Consider the following 19,169-nt stretch of genomic DNA (forward strand, 5'->3'; position numbering starts at 1 on the left):
AAGTCTTAATTTTTAGGCGCAATTAATTTAAGTACACTAAGGTAGGCACGGTTTATTGTGTGAATCCGACCAGAAGCTAATAGAAAACTATGATCCAAGGGGATAAGACTTGTTTATTGCGGTGTATTTCTAAGGGCTTTATCAGGGGGGCTCATATCAGCAAAAGGGGATGTCGGAATGATTCCGGCAAATTCTCGGAAATCATGGTAGATTTAGCATTTACGCAACTATGTCATCATACTTTAAAGGAAACTAACTATTCATTGATAACTACTAAATGGGGGGGGGTAAAGATGGGTGCTATTCGACTAGCACAAGAGAGTGTATTGTCATTTGTGGTTCATTCATCTGAGGGACATTGGGGAAAGACCTCTTGTATTTTTTTGTTTAACTATCTCAGTAATAATTAAATTTAATTGAGTCTTTGTCAAAATTCAAAAACCAAGCCAAAATGACGATCCATTCAGATGGTAAATATTAGAATTTTCATAAAGTGTTTGCTTTAAGTTTATAGATATAGATCTGAAGAAGACCCTTAATTTTTTTTTCTTTGAAATCTTTTGAAATTACAATATTTTATTGTGGAATTTTTGAATTTATGATTGGAAAAGATTTATGAGGAATTTTGTTTTGGCTGAAGGGAAATCTTGGGTTTGGGTTTGGGAGCGGGAAGGAGAAAATGGTGAAATTTTTCCGGCGTGACGTCAACTATACTCACTCTGTAGGGGTCAAAAGAGGAAAAATTGTTAGTCACGTGACCATGAGAATGAGGCGTGGTACGGGTTTTTATTACGCGTTGGATTAACTTTTATTCTAGATTCTAGTTCTTCTTCTAGAAAGAAGTCTAAAAAAAGCGGAATAAATTTTCTTCGATTCTCTTCCGGCTATAGTGGGTTTTATTTACGAAATGGTGATTGTTTAGCTTTTGTTACTTTACTCCCAAATAATGCCAAAACAAAATCCTAAACTGAGAGAATTTTCTTCGCGAATTGCGGCCCTATTCTAAATTTTATATAAGCCTTGGTTTGAATTGTCGCGTACGCAACGCATAGGATAGGCAGTAAGCACAATCCTAAACTAAAAGAAAACCAGTTCCAATCACAAACGCATTGCGTAATCTTTGCTTATTTGCACATAAAACGTCGGGAAAATATGTATGGTACGTTGTTTTAATGGTTGTTTCGCTTATTTGCATGTTTGCCATTATATTAAACACCATTTAAATATAATTTTATTGGTTTTCAATAAATAAAATAAGAAATATTAGATAATTTAGACCATGACCTACTTTGATGTAGAGGTAAAAATGCGCGACGCGTCTTCAAATTTACATTTTTTTTTTCCAGAAAACTTTGGGTATACAAATATGGATAATTCATCCAGACATGACCATAACAAAGCCAGTAACATTTCCGAGTCTTCTTCTACCTCACCCAACTCTCTGGGTTTAAACAGGGAGGAAGTTCGATTAAGTACCTTTCAAAATTGGCCCAGAAATTGTCCAGTTTCCATTGAAAGATTAGCCAGAGCAGGATTCTTCTATTCCTCAAATGGTACCGAGGTTACCTGCTTTAGTTGCGGTGGAAAGATATCCCAATGGGATTTTGGGGATAGTGTCATAGATAAACACAAGAGGTTTTATCCCAAATGTGAATTTGTCAAAAATGGACACAATAATGTCCCATTTCACGCCAGTTTAAGCTCTGATTCATCTAGTCAGAGGACAGAAAGTACCACTAACTATGGCCCCCCTAGTTTGAGAGTGGTTCAAAATGGAGTTAGTCACAGACCCTACACTAATGGTTTCCACGCTCAAAATGGTTATTGCCCGGATAATAATACCCCCTTAGTATCCAATGGTATAAGTCCTGAAATTCCCTTAAATCACAATGGAATGAGACCTGGAATTTCAATCAGATTTGGACCTCTTTATAATCAACAAAACTCTGACTGCAAAATGAACCCACTTCCTGATATGAAAATTGAAGCCGAACGTCTAAAAACCTTCAGAGATAAATGGCCCTTACCATATATTGATATTATTGACATGGTCAAAGCTGGATTCTATTACTTGCAAGTCAATGACAAAGTCAAATGCGTCTTCTGCGAAGGAGTTCTAACAAACTGGGAACCGGGTGATTTCCCCATGGCTGAACATTGTCGTAATTTCCCTCTCTGCCCTTTTGTTATGGGTAGAGATGTTGGGAATGTTCCTATCCCAAATTTATGGGATATTCCAGCAACATCATCGAGAGGCGGAGATGTCTGCGCAAGATACAACTGGGAAGTGACTTACTCCCAACCCGAAAACAAACAGAAAATTTTAAAAGAATCAAAGCAGGATCTTGTGTTGAAGAATTTGGGAATAGCCCGTCACGAAGGACCTCAACATCCGAGCCAAGCTTCCAAAGACGCGAGATTGAGGTCCTTCCAGTCCTGGCCACTTTCTGACACCATTAAACCCGAGGAATTGGCGGAAGCCGGATTTTTTTATATTGGAATCAGTGATCACACAAAATGCTTCTATTGTGATGGAGGTCTTTGTAATTGGGAAACTGGAGATGACCCGTGGGTTGAACACGCCAAATGGTTCTGCAATTGTACCTTTGTACGTCTAAATAAAGGAGAGGCTTTTGTTAAAGCTTGCCTGGAGAGTATCAGCTCTACAAATGAACCCAAACCCAGTAGCTCAGCCACCAATGAATATCATCCCAGTGTAAGTACGAGGACAATTGCACCAAATGCAAATGTCAGTAATCATTCTTACGCCATTCTTCAGGCTGTACCACCAGTTGTCTCAGCAATACACCACAAAGTAGATGAAGTCATGAAATCCAATATGCTTCAAGCCTTTATCAAAACTGACGTTTTCCCAGTTCACTTGATAAGACAGGCAGTTTTATTGCTTGTCCAAGAAACTGGACATGGTCCCAAAGATTTTAATGACCTATCTGAGGCTATTGACACTGTTAAGCATCAACAAACGTCATCGCAAACTGAAGCAGGCGCCAGTAACGTCGCTAATTGTATTAGCCCACCTGATACACCACCTTCCTCCTGTGAAGATCAAGAGGAACAAAAGATTAAAAGCGCCTTTAACATTAAGGAAACTAACGGGTTAATTGAACCCTTATCATCCGTTACTTTCTCTCCTAAAAGAGAGCAGTGCAATTCTGGTATGCTTACTTTTACTTTTAGTTTTAGTTTTAGTTCAACGTCTTTATGATTTTTATCGCAGGTGGCTCGACTAATAGTTTGGAGGAAGAGAATAGACTCTTAAAAGAGCAAAGAATGTGCAAAATTTGCATGGATCAAGAAGTTGGGGTGGTTTTTTTGCCGTGTGGACATTTAATAGCTTGTCCGCAGTGTGCTCCCGCGCTTAAAGATTGCGCTCTTTGTCGTACGCCTATCAAGGGTACTATCAGAACTTTCTTGTCTTAGAAATAAAGAAAAATGTTTATGTGGATGGGGAAAAAATGTTTGTTTCATCGATGATTGGAAAGGGATTTTGAGGGGAGTTTTTTTTCTAAAATGTCGTCATATAAAGTAGATTTTTACAATATATAAATATGTTTATATGTATAATACACAAAATTATTATATGAATACTGGGAATTTAAAAATTGTAAACTATAATTTTCGTCAAGAGTTTTCTTTGTCTGTTGCCTCGGAGAGAGAGAGAAAACAAATTTAATTAAGCCTCTAGTTTAGGATTTTTTTATGCAAAATCCCTTAACTTTATTTAACCTTTAACCTTTAACTTCACTCTCTTTTTAAGTCGACTTCTTCAAGATATAATCCTGATTGCAATGTTTGCTTCAGTTTAGTGAACGCAATTTTGTGTCTAGTTTCTAAGAAATTCGGAAAATATACATACATATATACTTCTATAATAGAGTTTTTATAAAAAAAAAATTAAACTTCAAATTTAAGATTGAATAATAATAAAATAAAATTAAAAGTAAGCCGGTTATTCTGAAAGAAAAATAACGAATGGGTTGCCTTCGGTAATTTTTTGACCAACTGACCTGCAAATATTTTGCTTAACTCTTAATAAGTTAGAGGGAATTTTTTTTTTTTCAACCTTCGACTTGTGAATTTATAATCTTCAAAATAAGCCAACACACACAGATGTTTATTGTTCAGTAGATAATGTTTATCTTTAGAATAGTTTAAAGTTTACTTTAAATTTAAAAGCACATGGAAAAAATATTTTTATCTGCAAACACTTCATTCAGTCTCTTAAAAACTAAAAGAAATGATACCTTATCATCTTATCATATTTTTCTCTTCGTTCGTTCCAACTTAAGTTTTTGTTAGTTTTTTGCGTGATTGTGGGAAACTTTTTTTTTTTCGTGTTAATTATACTTTAGTAGATTAAGGCAAGAAACTAAATTAGCTATTCTAGTCATAATTAGAGTTAATTATTTAATATTTCTTTTATTATTTTTATCATATTTAATAATATTAGGGCTAGATTTTATGGGTCACCTTTTTTTAAGATAAGTGTGTAAGAGGGGCTGGGATGTGCACTCACTCTTCTTAATTATCTTAAAATTATTATTAATTAAGGGAAAATAAACAGATATTGAGGGAGTTCAGTTCTTTGTAATGTTCAGTTCAATTCAATTCAAAGCAGCTAGGGTCTTATTTTTGGGAGTTTTTAGCCCTTGTCCTAATATAAATATCCAAGGTGCTAGAATAATAATTAGTTAAGGGAAAAAACAGATATCATCGTTGCAATTCTTTGTAATTTGCAGTTCAGTTCAATTCAAAGCAGCTAGGGTCTTATTATGATTCTAGCACCTTATATTAGGATATAAGGTGCTAGAATCATAATTAGTTAGGGGAAAAAAACAGATATCATCGTGGGAATTCTTTGTAATTTGCAGTTCAATTCAATTCAATTCAGTGCAGCTAAGGGTTTAATTTCGGGAGTTTTTATTTGATTGAAATATAATCCAAGGAGCTAGAATCATTTTGTTTTTATTATTTTTTTCAAGTTTCTATATACATGACTAATTAATCAAACAGAAAATAAATGATTTAATTAATTTAGATTGTAGTATTATTATTTGGCCCTATAAAAAAAATAATCACAGCTTTTAATGAATTTAACAGAAAAATAAATCTGGCAATATTTGATTCAGGTTTTTTTTCTCTTGCGTTTTAGTTTTATCCAAATTGCAAAATTTTGGGAATGGAAGGGGGGCGGGGCTGATGGTACACTTTATGTTAATTTTTTTATTTTACATGTGCACACTTTCATAACTGAAAAAAAAATAAAATATATAAAATAAAGATAAGAAAAAAATTACTCATGGAAAATTTTTCTTAATTTCTTCCTTCTCAGTCTATAAAGGGGTTTAAATTGCGGGTTTTTTTGGTTTTTTTTTAAAGAAAAAGGGCCTAACTATTTTAAAGACAACACAAGAAATCTATGGGAAAACTTCATGGGAATCTATGGGAAAAATAAGCGGAAAGAAAAGAATTAAAACCATTAATTTTTCTCAAATTTTTTCAGATGATATCACATTGTTTTTACGCTAGTAGTTAATCCATTCTTCACATTTGATTAGCAAAATACACTTTTTTTTTGTTTAAAAACACGAAAATTCACATGATATTCTTTTAGTTAACATAATTTACGACGAAAATGGAGGGAAAATAATTTTATTAGTATAGTAGTTATAATCTCATGTCATGTCCAAGTGTATCTTCTTGAACAGCGAAAAATAATTAGTTTCATATTCAGATATTTAATTTTATTATTCAAAATATTGATTCTTTTAGTTTCTAATATGAGAAATGCTTACTTAACCCTTTACATGTGACCATTGTTTTTTATATGGTTTTTATTACAATAATATAATACTGGAGTTTTGACAGGATAAGTATAAGATAGCTTGTGACAAGTTACACATGACCAGCGTACATTTAATTAATGTTAAAGGCGTGTTAATACTAAATTAAGCTTTATTTAAGTGATTAGATTAGAAACCCAAAGTGTAAATAAAAAAGCGTAGCCTTTCATGATTCTTTGTTTTTTTGTTTTTTAATTTTATTTCATTTACTAATAGGGTTTGTAGGAATTTACTTACAGGGTGTGATAATTCTGTTCAGTTCTTTCTTTGAAGAATTTGAAAGCTACATAAACAATAGCTAAGATTCCAAGGGCTAAAACCATTCCTCCGATAAAGCTAGGTGCGTCAAATCTTCGTGCAGGAGCTGGTTTAGGTTTTTCCGTTGTAGTTGTAGTAGTGGGATCAGTTGTTATGGATGGAGAAGTTGTAGTTGGTTTCTCAGTTGTTGTTGATGTTGTTGTAGGTGGAATAGGGGTAATTGTTGTCGGCGGTGTTTGTGTAGTTGTAGTATTTGTATCATTGTTAGGCGCTACATCAGTGATTACAGTTTCATCTGCCAAACATTTAAAGATGGTTTTTCAGTATTTAGTTTGTTAAATTGTAACTTAATTTCTTACTGTTGTGTTCTGCAGCCTTGGAATTATCCGTATTGTTAACTGGATTTGTGTACGTGCCGCTGAATACACAAAAAACGATGGCCAAAACCAGAATTACGGATTTACTACTCATGTTGAAGTGAATTTTTTTTTTAACGAAATTTGCGGTGAAAACTTAAGGCTGCCAGGAAACTAAACTTCATAGGTTTTAAAGGTTAACTTATAATACAATGAGCTCTTTTTCAAATGAAATTAATCAACTATTAAACATTGAATATTAATTAATTTTTAAGAACGCTTTCGAGGCACGTCACAACTCGCAATTCGACACAGTCACGAGTCACTGTCAACTCACTACTATCCACAGCCAAGGCCCTGACCGACCAAATAGCGCGAAAGATTGTGGCGCCGCGTGACGTCACAGATGCACTTTTTAAAACGCTGATTTTATAAAAGATGGCGAGACCATCTAAGAGCGAGAAAGCTTTTCATTGGCATATTTTTCACCCCCCCTTTCTCCTTCAAATGTCACGTGACATATCGCCCCTCTCTTTTTGAGCGCGCGTTTCAGGCCGGATTACACGCGATATACATTTGTGTATTTTTCTAGTTTCTGTGATTTGGTTTCAGTTTAAATTTCAGTAAACTTTGTGTCAAAGAGCGTGAAGCGTACGTAGGATTGTAAAATTATTGGATTTCAAGGTGTTAAGGTGATAATTTGTAAGTATGTTTATTTTAACTAGTAGGTATCGTAAATTCATTAGTAACGCAACGCTAATGATAAGCGCGACAAGTTGAAGAAACGAGGGTGGGAAGCCTTTGAAAAACCGGTTTAAGGGGAGAATATTCTTGAAATATCTTAGTATGAAACGGTGACATAACGCGAAAACTGTAGGGTGCCTAATGAATGATACATCAAAGCGTGGTACAGGTGCGTCCTATTTCGTAATCAAATATTTCCCGTAAATTACTAGAAAATTATTCATTCTCGAGGCATTCTAAGCTTTAGGGCCGAAATCTTTGGCATAAAAATTCTCAGACGTCCATATTGTAGGAGTAATTACGCGTAAGTTCGTGGCTTCAGTCTCGAAAATGTATTTGCAATGTTACCGACTGCTTCTAGGTTATTAACTTCCGCTCTTGTTAAATAGTTTCAATTCAACGAGACCACTTGTGCCGAACTTTATGAAAAACATTTCCCTTGTATGGCAATGTTGTTTTTGTATTTCAATTATATCAAAGCTGGCAAACATTCCGAGTGTTTTAAACCCCCCCCCCCTCCCTTTCCTGTGGCAGCATGGCGTATAGCCCAATTAGGCAACCACCCGCAAATTCTTTTCTACCAAATTCCTAAATAACTCTCATCAAGTAGTCTGGGTAAAGTTTAGGTTGAGCGACTGCTCTAAACCTAAACATCCTCAGCCAAAAAAAATACAAAAAATCATTTTACGCTCGCAGGGCCCGACCCGGGTGCCATTAACCTTTTTTGATTATTTCTCCACGGTCTTTTTTTCTTTTTAATTTCTTTTACCATACAATGCAAAGTGTCATCGCGAAAGGGGCTTAGCGCTTCCGTATAATTATCTCTTTATAGTTAAGATTTGGGGGGGGGGGGGTAAATCCCGCCAACTTTCTTAAAAGTTCTTTCTCTCAAAGTTAACTCAAGTGTGACTAATACGTTGCCGAGTTAATAGCTAATTATCCATAGAGAACATCGATATTATCGCCCGGTAAATAGTCCCTTCATTTCGAGGGAATAACCACTCTTTAGGCTACAATCTGCCAGATATTTTGTCTAAAATATCTCCCCTTTCGTCTATTGGTTCCGCTGTAATTTAATTTATAAATTATTCAATTCCAATAAGAGAGAGGGGGAAATAAGTATGGAGGGTGGTTTGGTAACTAATATGGGTTAAAGATTTTATTAAAACAATTTACCAAATCGTGTAAAAGAAACCGTGACCCATTTCTCATTTCCGAGAATGTGGTTCAGAGTTTCGGTCGGTCTTTGGACTGTTTTCATTACGTTTTACTGAGGTTTTTTTCTACGAGGTAAAAAATATATTTATAATATAACGGGGACAAAGAACAAAAGTGACGACAAAGGCCCCCCCCCCTCTTTCATTCTCTCTCCGTTATAATAGGTTTTTAACTTTTTTTCTACGCATTCCAATGTGTTTACGAATAGTTTTTCTATTCAAACTTCATCCTGGATGTTGTCTAATGACCCTATATACGTATGCCCGTCTATACTCATAGCCGGAAACTCCCCCGAAAAGTCAGCTAGTCTTTAGCCAACCACGACCAAATTTATTTGAGTATTTGAAAGTACGTTTTTACAAATAGAAAAACCTGTTATTTAAGGGGTAATTCAACTTTCTAAGGTTGCGAGTGATGTTTGGAAATTTAGCCAAAAATTATGTTATTTATAAGGTTTTTATCATTCTTTAAGTATTTATTAGGCCTAATTTGGAATTTTTATTGTTTTACAGGCCTCTCGTTTCAAAAATCTGAAGTGGAGGCGGTAAATATTTGACATCAGAGCACGTGGAAGCCCTACAAAAACCGCGCAATATATAAAAGAGAAAATTTTTCGCGCCCCGCTTTTTTCCAGCCCCTATACGAATTATTAGGGGTGGTGCCCTGCCGTCCGGACATGCGCGGAAGGCCTTTTTCATACGCTGAAACAATTTGCGGGTCGCGAAGCCAGCGTCGGTAGTCTTTTTGTAAATATGTAGGTCTAAGATCTTCGCGAGCCCTTTGCTCTATAATATTTTTAACTTTTTACCGGTCACGTAGAAGTTTCGACGTAGTTTTCAAGTGCGAGAAAGTTTCTCGGAAACCTAATTAAACTCAAAATGACTAGCGAACGCGAAAAAAGGGTGCAAGAGCGCGAAAATTTGCGAAACATTATCACCCAATGGAACGCGAATCGCCTGGATCTTTTCGCACTGAGCGAACCTAATGAGGTATGAAAACAAATTCTCTATCTTTCTTTGTCAAAACGGGGCCTTATATAGGTCTATTTTGTGTTTACCGACCTCGAAATTGATTATACATTTAATTCGAGGCGGTTTTATATGGTTTTACTCTCTAATTTGGTCAATTTTGGCGGGCCTAACCCGTCAAATATTCGTTTTACGTTCTCAAAGATGGCCGCGCGAGTCACTCTGTTAGGCCTAGGTCTCGGTACGCAAATTAACCTCCGGGCGAAACAGGTAGTTTTTATGCGTGGGGAAAAAAGCCTTGTCAATGGCATCTTCTAGGTATTTACGTTTTAACGTAAAAGAGTCGTTTTCAGATAACCGTGGCCTATAAATAAACTAAAATCGGTTCAGAAAAGAACAAGACAGGCGTAGCTAGTAAATAAGGTGAGGGACACACCTGTTAAGAACATAAGAGCCTGTCAAAATGGAGCGGGGTTGCAGGTGGTTTCCTATGCATAGAAATGTTAATTTTACATGTTTGGTACTTAATTATGTAAATTTGAGCAAGCCAAATAGTATGTTGAAGGTTCAACTCTGTGAATGCAAAGGTTTCAGTTATTGTGCATTGAAAATAGCGGGTTGTAACGGCCCAGAGGGGAGGGGGACACGAGCAAGATTCATTAGGTGAAAGTCAGTTGACATATGTCAAACACTTTATAAATCCAAAAATAAGATAACAACGAAAAACATGAAGGAAAGCAAAACAATAATGAAGGGGAGCATGACCCTTTGGATAGGCATCAAATTTGAACTCCACAGCTAATCATAAAACCCCAATGCTTTAGTTTCCCAGGGGGTTAGGGTCAGAAAGTTTTCACAGCTAGGTGCTAAGAGTTTAAAGTCAGATAACACGATACTGTTAAGCCGCGTTTACACGAGACACTTTGGAACCTTTTTCAACTGTTTTGGAAAGGCCTAACACTTTTTAAAAAATAATATTTGCATTTTCTTGTGAAAGACCTCTGGTTTTATCAACTTAATATTCTTTTTTGTACATTCCAAAACGGTTTAAAACGGTTTCAAAGTGTCTCGTGTAAACGCGGCTTTAGTGTGATAACCCAATATCTTAAAGCGCGCAGAAAGTAGAACTAACACATTACCGACAATTGGCAAGTGAATGGAAAAGTTCTGACTGTTACAATGTGTATTGTAAAAGGGGAGATTGGGATAAGATGATGATGAAAAGTGTGAAATTGCTCTGGTTCTTGGGAGTCAAGTGTATGAATTATATTTGTTCACTGAATTCACTAAAACAATAATTTTCAAGTACCAACATAATCCCGAAACAGGAGTGACACTAATACAATAAATATGTTTTGAGACATAACTTGAACAGGGTTCATACAAACCTGGACAAATCAGGGAAATAAATAGTTGACAAAAACTTAAGGGAAAATTCATGGAAATTTAGAATTTTTAGTAAAATTCAGGGAAATCTGCGTCAAACAGGGCCGAGTAATTAATCAAAATGTTCGTAAACATACCCTCCATAGGATTAACATTACACTGTTCTTTGGAGGCTCATAACTCTGGTTATATTTGAGATACAGGGATGTCCTTTGATTATGTAATAGTCATATTCGCCCCCCTCCTTCGTTAACATTAGCTCCATAGGATACTCCATATACGGGAAAAACCTGGGAAGTATATGGGGAAAAACCTTAAAATCTCAGGGAAATTTGTTTTCCAAAAGTTGTATGAACCCTGTAATGAAGAGTTGATTTACATTGACAACTTTTGGCCTAAAAAGACCAGGGAAATCGGAAAATATCGGTCTGATAGTTATCTCAATATTGTACCACCCCTTTTTAGGTAGTTGTTTCGATTTTGCTCCCAAACACGCAAACACTGAATCAGTTTGAAGTAGTACGTGAAACTTTTAAGTTCATAAAAAAATCGGCAGCCTTAAAGTTCCTCTAATAGTTTATAATCTCCCATCTGCTTTTCATCATTGGTATAGAAGTACTTTTGGTTTAATAGGCGTAAATACGATGACAGTTTATGAGACTCTTGTCAAAGAGATTCCATTGTACTCTCTCTCGGAATTAGCCAACAAAATCTATTTCTATTTCTACTTCTACATTCATTCATCTTGTCTCGATTTTCAATTTTCAAACATTTGATTGTACCGCGGATATTAAGCGATAATTTAAAATATTAATAAACGCGGTATCGTAATTCTATTTCGGGGGAAAAAAAAATAGGAATTGGAGTTCCACGGTGTGATGCGATTTTATTTCCAAGACTCTGGTCAAAAGGTAGCTACAAAATGTATCAGAGTATCAAGTACGGCAGCTTCCAGGGATGTTATACACACCCTAATCGAAAAATTTCGTCCCGATATTCGGATGCTTTCTATTCCCGAATACGCTCTTTACGAGATTCACGAAAATGGAGGTTCGTTTCCCTTACGAAACATTCTCTATTTAAATTTTGGCAAGACTTTAAGTAGCCAAAATTTAAATTTTGTTAAAAATCTCCCGCCTCGTAAATCATTTTGATTTTTCCCCGGGAATTTTCGTTTTCCTTTTCCCAGAGGAACGCAAATTAGGGGAAGAGGAGAAACCCTTGCTGGTTCAACTAAACTGGCACAAAGATGATAGGGAAGGCAGGTTTTTACTAAGGAGGATGGATGAAAAATCAATTGTAAGTGAATCTTGCGCTTTTTGCCTTTTTCTTTCTTAACATTCTTAACACGCTAGAATACGCCCCCCCCCCCCTTCTTTTTATCCCCGCCCTTTTCTCATTGGAACTAATCCAAAAAACTTTGACCCTTTTTGGGTGTAATTAAGTAAATGTATGTACCAAACCAAATGATCCCCATTCTTAACTTAACTTTGCTTTGCCTAAAACAATATTTTATCAGTCATCTTTTTATAATTAGTTTAGAACTAATGTTGATACACTTTCGCGTGTAGTAGTTTAGTAATTAAGCTACGATATTCCGAGACTGCGTCTCGAAAGAGTTAGAATGCTTTGTAGCTGGTTTTACGCGTATTTAGCAATTTTTAGGACCTCCCAAGAATAGGTTTTTTAATTTCCGCGTGTCATAGTGTAACAAAGTTCATTCATTAGTTTATATCAAGAAGTGATATCTATTTTATTAGGGCGAAGGTGTAAATTAGCCACATTTCCAGCTTTATCTCCAGTCCAAACGTATAGTAGGTCCGGAGTTAATCCCCGCCTCTAAATTACAACCAGCATCTCATTGGTTCTTAACTCACGTCAGCGCGACGCGAATGACGAAAATTACAATCATATTTTCCGACTGAGGAGAGGCAGCGAAATAGCCCGGCCTCCTTTTACGTCCCCCCTTGTATTTTGAAAGGGGGACTGGGACTATGGCGCGCGAATACTTAGTCATCTTATACCTTCTCCCTAGTAAACTAGATATCACTTCTTGTTTATATATAGTCGCTAGCATCAGATTTTATCATAAATTTTATGATTAACGCGCGCGTTTGTCAAACTTCGCGGTTTACGATGTTTTTGTCGATTACATCGCGTCTTAGCTACCAATTACGATGGATCCCGAGGCTCGAAGTTTTCGTCGAAAGCTCTCTAAACGGGAGAAAAAGGAGAAGAAAAAGAAAGAGAAAAAGGAGAAAGTCAAGGAAATCCAAAACAGTCAGGATATAGAAAAGGGCAAGGATGGTATTGCGGAGAAACTTTATTCCGAATTGCCCGAGACTAGCTTCACCCGTTCCATCTCTAACCCCGAGGCCGTCATGAGACGTCGTCGACAACAAAAGTTGGAAAAGAAGCTGCAACAATTTCGCCAAGAAGGTGGACCCGAAGCCGGGGGTACTTTGAGGATATTCGGAGAGACTTTAAACAAGGATGTGCCTTACAAAACGCTATTGCTCTCTACAAGAGAATCGGCCGCTTACGTGGTGAAAGAAATTCTCGATAAATACGGAATGGATGAAGAGGATGCCGCTCATTATTGCTTGGTTCAAGTAATTATTCCTCATCCCATTGCCATGGGTGGATTGGACGGAGATACCCAAGAATACCATAGAGGTTCCTCAATTCGAGAATATATCCTTGATGACGATGACTGTCCATTGTCAATTGAGAAGCAACATAATCGAAGCAAAGGTAACGAATGATTTTGGGAACAGTTTGTTTGGTTTGGGGTTTAGGTCAACCCTAACGATTTGATTTTAGGTATCCTGACATTCCATATACGACGACGACCATCCGATTATCAGCCTAGAAAACGGAAAAAGAAGCCCAAACCAACAAAGGGTGAATTGGATAACGGGTATAAAACAACGAGCGGTTCCCATCACCACCACCATCATCATCATCACAATGATGTTGGAAACAACGTCGCGCAAGATGATCCTTCGGAAAAACTCCCCTATCTCTTGGAACTCAACCCTGATGGTAGTGACGTCGCCCAAGGAGTACCCAAGAAGCACAGATTGTATTTAAACGTGACTGAAGTGGGTAGCGAAAGATCTAGTTCAGCCGGAGGACAACATTTGCAACTTTTCGGACCGAATGTTCAATCTCGGCATTGCGTTATCGCTCATACTGAAGGGATTGTAACCGTCACGCCTAGCAGTAGAGACGCCGAGACGTACGTTAATGGTGTTAGGATCTATGAGACGACAATATTGCAACATGGCGTGGTTGTTAGGATCGGGAAGCTTCATACATTCAGATTTGTGGATCCACTTCACGATGAGGTACAATTAATTAGCCTTATTCCTGATCAGCGCCACCTACCCATAGCGGCGACTTTGAGAACTACTGTAAGCGGCAAGCCAATCAGATGTCGCTAAAATCTGGTGACGTCACTAACTGGCACTCTCGGGTCTTACCAAAAATGACGTCACCAGATTTTAGCGACATCTGGTTGGCTTGCCGCTTACAGTAGTTCTCAAAGTCACCGCTATGGGTAGATGGCGCTGATCAGGAATAAGGCTAATTGGTTTGGAAAAGAAGTTAGACATGATTTGAATGGAAGTTTACGAATGTTGCGTGATTTCTTTGACAGAGGCGGAGAATGTCTCCTGATCCTCGTCAAACTGAGTATTTAGTACGCGGTGGTGCTAAAGATGATTCTATGCAAAATCACCCTCATTCCGTCGGTGGCGGAGGTGGTCCTTTACCTCCAGGAAGTTACGAAACCACTTTTGACGCTGATGGAAATGTGGAAACAGTTTCGACTCATTCCAGAGACGATCGAATGTCTCGTAAATCGGATGATCTACATTCGCATCGTTCATTCGGGAGAGAAGGCGCCCAGAGTAGGGGAGATAATAAACACGAAGGTGGCGGTGGTGGTGCGGGAGGACCACCCCAAAGTCAAAGTAGACGAGGAAATGATCCTATTTTACCAGCGGTTTTAGAATTCCGAGAAGAGGGTAAGTGTTTAATGATCAGTGGTGTGCGAGTCCCGTTTGTTTCGGTTTCGAGCCGAGTCCGAGTATCGAAACTAATTTCTTATCGAGTATCGAGCCGCGTCTCAAAAATACTTTCGAGTATCGAGTATTTAGATAGGTCAAATTTTGTTTGTTCTTTCGAGTAATTATCGAGTCTCAAATATTGACTTGTCGAGTAGCAATTTTGTAAATTTCTTGAAAATAACGAAGATGTTCAATTATCTAATATCGAACTAGTTCAAAAAGATTGTTAGTGATCAATTAAACATTGAACGGGTGATTTTCAAAATAAATGATCATGAACTCATCGTCTGCTATAGTTGTAAGCCTCGGACTCGAGTATTTGTCGAGTATTTAAAATGTTAAAAAGCTACTCGAATCTTTCTCGAGTATCTCAAAGTGTTGTTATCGAGTATCGAGTCGAGTACTCGAACTTAACGAGTACTCGCACACCCCTGTTAAGGATTAATGAATGATGATTAAGAAGTGTATGTAATAAAATTGCAACGGGGTTGAACGTTTCTTAATCTTTTCTTCTAGGTGAAGATGCCTTTTTAAACGCGGTTATAGGTCAGATGGAACCCAGTCAAGTGCAATTTAAACTGGCCCCGACGTACATTTTGTATATGGCCGCTCGTTATAGGGCTTCCACTCACTATCGGCCCGAGGCCAGTCCAGGAGATAGAGCCCATCGCCTTACCGCTCTTATGATCAAAATCGCTGGATTGATACATCAAGTGATACAAGTAATTTATCTTTTTTTCGTTTCAATCTTGACAGACGAGGATTTTAATATTATTTCTTTCTTAAGGTTTCATTAATTTAATTAAATGATTTAATTTCTTTTTCTTTTAATCTTTTTTAGGATCGATATCGGGATGGAGCTTCCTTAGCCTTTTGGTTGGCGAATGCCTCTGAACTTTTGCACTTTTTGAAACAAGATCGTCACGTTTGCGCTTATACTTTAGATGCTCAAGATTTATTAGCCGAAAGTGTTCAATTAGCATTTCGAAGTTTAGTTACTTGTCAACAGGTGGAATTGCAATCGGCCTTGCCTACTATTTTGGAGGACAGAGATGATCTCAAAGAGGAAGAAGGTACAACCGGTAAGTTAATTAGCTTGTACCCCCCTAATTATTAATTGCTTAACAGTTTTTACCCTGCTCTCGTTGTTAATTACCAGAAGGGGATAATAGAGGAAGGATGACACTCTGTATCCTCTTAATGCTTTAGTTATGTAACGTCATTCTTCCCAGGCGAGGGATCCCTTTTAGTTTGCTTTCCCGCTCATCAAACTACAAATGGGTAACTCTCGCACCGTGCAGGGGTGAATTCAATAGTTGTTTGGCACTAAATCCCCAGCAATCATCCCACAAACCTTGATTGTCTTGACGTGGGACAAAAATGCGCAAGCGCATGCGTCTTGCCAAATATTTAAACGCTAATAGAGTAATGATGAGGGAACTATTTATCGTGTATGTGATTCGGTTTAGTAACCTTGCTCTAAGTGTAAAGGGATGTTGGGAAGAGTGACGTTACACTCACCCAGCTTTGTGGTCGTACACTTCTCTCGAAGAGAAGTATTATATACTTCTGTAATTACTTAATGATTTTAATGTTTGGGTTTTTTTTTGTTTTTTTTTTTTTTTGTTTCTTCTTCTAGCTGATGTATTGGCCGTTCTTTCCAGCGCCATGTCTCTTTTGAGACGATGTCGCGTTAACGCGGCTTTGACTATACAGTTATTTTCGCAGCTGTTTCATCATATCAATATGTGGCTTTTTAATCGCGTCATTCTCGGTGACCCTAAGAGTCATCTGAATTATTGTAGTGCGCTTTGGGGAGTTCGATTGAAGAGAAGGCTCGTTAGAATAGAAGTTTGGGCCGAGAAACAAGGACTCGAATTGGCTGCTGATTGTCATCTAAGTAGGATTGTGCAGGTAATTGTTTTTGTTGCCTGGATTGTCGGGGAATTTGGTTTTTTAATGGTTTTGTCTATTTTTGGTCTATAAATACGCCGGGGGGGGGGGAATTTTATTTTTGAACGCTTTTGTCTATTTTAGGTCTACTAATGATAGAAAATGGGGGGGGGGGTTATTTACTTCTGTCTATTTTTGGCCTATAAAGTCGGGAGGTCGCAGAATCTTTTGAATACTTTTGTCTATTTTTGGTGTATAGATTCCGGGAGGATAGGGGAATTTTATTTTTTAACGCTTTTGTCTATTTTAGGTCTAAATTGGGGAGATTGGGAATTTTATTTACTTTTTTCTATTTTTGGCCTATAAAGTCAGGGAGATCGCGGAATTTTATTTTTGAATACTTTAGTCTATTTTTGGTCTATAAAGTCAGGGAGATCGCGGAATTATATTTCCGAATACTTTTGTCTATTTTTGGTCTATAAATTTGGGGAGATCGCGGGATTATATTTCCGAATACTTTTGTCTATTTTTGGTCTATAAATTTTGGGAGATCGCGGAATCCTATTTTTGAATACTTTTTGTCTATTTTTGGTCTATAAATTTGGGGAGATCGCGGAATTATATTTTGGAATGCTTTTGTCTATTTTTGGTCTATAAATTTGGGGAGATCGCGGAATTATATTTCCGAATACTTTTGTCTATTTTTGGTCTATAAATTTGGGGAGATCGCGGAATCCTATTTTTGAATACTTTTGTCTATTTTTGGTCTATAAATTCGGGAGATCGCGGAATTTTATTTCCGGGGGATAGTAGGGGAATTTTTAAATTATTTTTCAATGATTTTGTAAATTTTTGGCCTAAGAATTTGGGGGAATTTAATTTTCCACTGTTACTATCCCCCAGGCGGCTCAATTACTTCAATCACCGAAACACAGTCTGGACGACGTGGCAACTATTAGTTCGGCTTGTTTCAAATTGAACTCTTGGCAAATCCAAACCCTCCTGGAACAGTACAAAGCCATGCCTGACGAGCCCCCGATTTCTAGAGACGTTATGGAAGCCTTGATTAAATCCGCGCAAAATTCCGCGGACGAATTGGCTCGGTCGGATGGTCGAGAAGTGCGCTTAGAGGAGGATCCCGATCTTCAACTTCCTTTTCTACTTCCGGAAGATGGATATTCATGCGATATAATTAGAGGAGTGCCCGCCGGAATGCAAGATTATTTACAACCTTTGTTATCAGCTGGACTTTGTCGTTTTACCCCTCAACCTACTTCATCTGGATATTGGACCATTTATATGTCCGATCAAGATGTTGGACGTGGGGTGAGTGAAGTTTTTTTTTATTATGGTCATAAATTTATTAGTGGGAATAAGTTAAGAAGATTATGAGGGGGGTAATTTGTTTGGGCGCCATGCTGGTGGTAATTTGTTCACAACTTTGCGTGTACTGTGGGTGGCTTTTAAGTATTGGGTATTTTAAAAGATTGGGAGATAAGTACTTGTCAGATTAACAGACGTTTATGGGCTTTTTGGTGGTTTAAAAGAAAGTGGTATAAATCTTAAATGCCCTGACATGTCCTGGGGCGAAACTATAGAGTAATTTCTTTTCTATATGTGACAACGTCATAACCCTCTCTCTCTCTGTTATCTCTTGCCTAAGTGACATCCCTCTTCCGGGGGGGGGGGAATACAAAGTTCAAAGTTGCCCCCCAACCTGGGGGATACGCAGTTCCCCCCCCCTCTACCGAATTTACTCTCTTTACTGGGGTAAAACGTCCCTTTTTCCCAGTGATTACCTTTTTGGTTTAAAAAGAAAGGGTATAAATGCCCTGACATGTCCTGGGGCGAAACTATAGAGTAATTTCTTTTCTATATGTGACAACGTCATAACCCTCTCTATCTCTTGCCTTAGTGACATCCCCCTTCCCGGGGGGGGGTTTGAATACAAAGTCCAAAGTTGCCCCCAACTCGGGCGGGGGATACGCAGTTCACTCCCCTCTCTCTACCGAATTTACTCTCTTTACTGGGGTAAAACGTTAAACGTCCCTTTTCCCCAGTGATTATGTCTTTCAAGGGAATATCACCTTAGTTTCTAGATTTTTTCTTCCTTATTCTATGCCCAAACCCCCCCCCCCTTTCCCCGGGGAGGGGGGGTAAGCATTTCCATTTTCGTTACTGGCGTCACAACAGCCCTTTTTTGTGAGGGTATTTATGAAGGGTGAACTCGGAACTTTAGAATATATAAAAATGAAACTGGAAAATATTCTGCAACACCTGAGCCCATACTTTTCTCTCTCTCTTAGCTTCTGTGTAAACTACCGAAACTTTTGAGGCTTATTTTTCACCTTTTTACTTAAGCGTACGTGACCTCTTACCCCTTTTTTTTGTGTCCAAAGTTAAAAATAT

General features: G+C 37.6%; 3 protein-coding genes across 7 annotated transcripts in view; 2 read left to right on the forward strand and 1 right to left on the reverse strand.

The window, feature by feature from the left end:
* The first annotated feature begins 326 nt into the window (after positions 1-326).
* Positions 327-3,477, forward strand: LOC149661922 (baculoviral IAP repeat-containing protein 7-like). Of its 3 annotated transcripts, none has more exons than XM_089843475.1 (4): positions 327-470; positions 1,347-2,716; positions 2,780-3,176; positions 3,239-3,477. In XM_089843475.1, the coding sequence occupies exons 1-4, from the start codon at positions 452-454 to the stop codon at positions 3,439-3,441; spliced, it is 1,989 nt and encodes a 662-aa protein (XP_089699601.1). In that variant the 5' UTR covers positions 327-451; the 3' UTR covers positions 3,442-3,477. The 3 variants fall into 3 exon arrangements, with proteins under 3 accessions (XP_089699601.1, XP_089699603.1, XP_089699602.1); XM_089843477.1 differs by lacking the exon at positions 327-470 and adding an exon at positions 723-910; XM_089843476.1 differs by lacking the exon at positions 327-470 and adding an exon at positions 726-1,159.
* A 1,492-nt stretch (positions 3,478-4,969) lies between these two features.
* On the reverse strand, positions 4,970-6,897 carry LOC149661923 (uncharacterized). 2 transcript variants are annotated; one of them, XM_089843490.1, is made up of 3 exons: positions 6,482-6,897; positions 6,102-6,393; positions 4,970-5,271 (listed from the first exon to the last, which is right to left on the reverse strand). In XM_089843490.1, exons 1-3 carry the CDS (start codon positions 6,591-6,593, stop codon positions 5,250-5,252), a joined length of 426 nt encoding a protein of 141 aa, XP_089699616.1. In that variant the 5' UTR covers positions 6,594-6,897; the 3' UTR covers positions 4,970-5,249. The 2 variants fall into 2 exon arrangements, with proteins under 2 accessions (XP_089699616.1, XP_089699615.1); XM_089843489.1 differs by having other exon boundaries at positions 6,102-6,417.
* Positions 6,898-7,040: 143 nt separating this feature from the next.
* cno (adherens junction formation factor afadin) overlaps positions 7,041-19,169 on the forward strand; it is a 45,558-nt gene continuing 33,429 nt past the window's right edge. The window contains exons 1-11 of one of the 2 annotated variants that reach the window (XM_089843468.1): positions 7,041-7,180; positions 8,953-9,429; positions 11,652-11,844; positions 11,984-12,093; positions 12,960-13,548; positions 13,618-14,144; positions 14,456-14,825; positions 15,384-15,589; positions 15,709-15,949; positions 16,507-16,781; positions 17,664-18,086. In XM_089843468.1, the coding sequence (XP_089699594.1) occupies positions 9,319-9,429; positions 11,652-11,844; positions 11,984-12,093; positions 12,960-13,548; positions 13,618-14,144; positions 14,456-14,825; positions 15,384-15,589; positions 15,709-15,949; positions 16,507-16,781; positions 17,664-18,086 (3,045 nt within the window). In that variant the 5' untranslated portion in view covers positions 7,041-7,180; positions 8,953-9,318. Of the gene's footprint in view, positions 7,181-8,952; positions 9,430-11,651; positions 11,845-11,983; positions 12,094-12,959; positions 13,549-13,617; positions 14,145-14,455; positions 14,826-15,383; positions 15,590-15,708; positions 15,950-16,506; positions 16,782-17,663; positions 18,087-19,169 lie in introns of those variants that run through there. The other variant, XM_089843469.1, reaches the window with a different exon arrangement.

This window comes from Phalangium opilio, unplaced genomic scaffold, assembly GCF_054372755.1.
Source record: "Phalangium opilio isolate 3A_F unplaced genomic scaffold, DU_Popi_V2 ptg000070l_1, whole genome shotgun sequence".
Classification (NCBI taxonomy): domain Eukaryota; kingdom Metazoa; phylum Arthropoda; class Arachnida; order Opiliones; family Phalangiidae; genus Phalangium; species Phalangium opilio.

What these genes read in the sequence shown, in the direction of transcription:
- LOC149661922 (XM_089843475.1), top strand. An exon ending in CCAATGAATATCATCCCAGT is followed by an intron (nt 2,717 to 2,779) that starts GTAAGTACGAGG and finishes GCCATTCTTCAG; the next exon opens with GCTGTACCACCAGTTGTCTC. An exon ending in AAGAGAGCAGTGCAATTCTG is followed by an intron (nt 3,177 to 3,238) that starts GTATGCTTACTT and finishes TTTTTATCGCAG; the next exon opens with GTGGCTCGACTAATAGTTTG.
- LOC149661923 (XM_089843489.1), bottom strand. Translation starts at nt 6,593, where the DNA reads ATGAGTAGTAAATCCGTAATTCTGGTTTTGGCCATCGTTTTTTGTGTA. An exon ending in CAAGGCTGCAGAACACAACA is followed by an intron (nt 6,418 to 6,481) that starts GTAAGAAATTAA and finishes AATGTTTGGCAG; the next exon opens with ATGAAACTGTAATCACTGAT. An exon ending in GAACAGAATTATCACACCCT is followed by an intron (nt 5,272 to 6,101) that starts GTAAGTAAATTC and finishes TTTTTTTTTCAG; the next exon opens with TTATGAAAGTGTGCACATGT.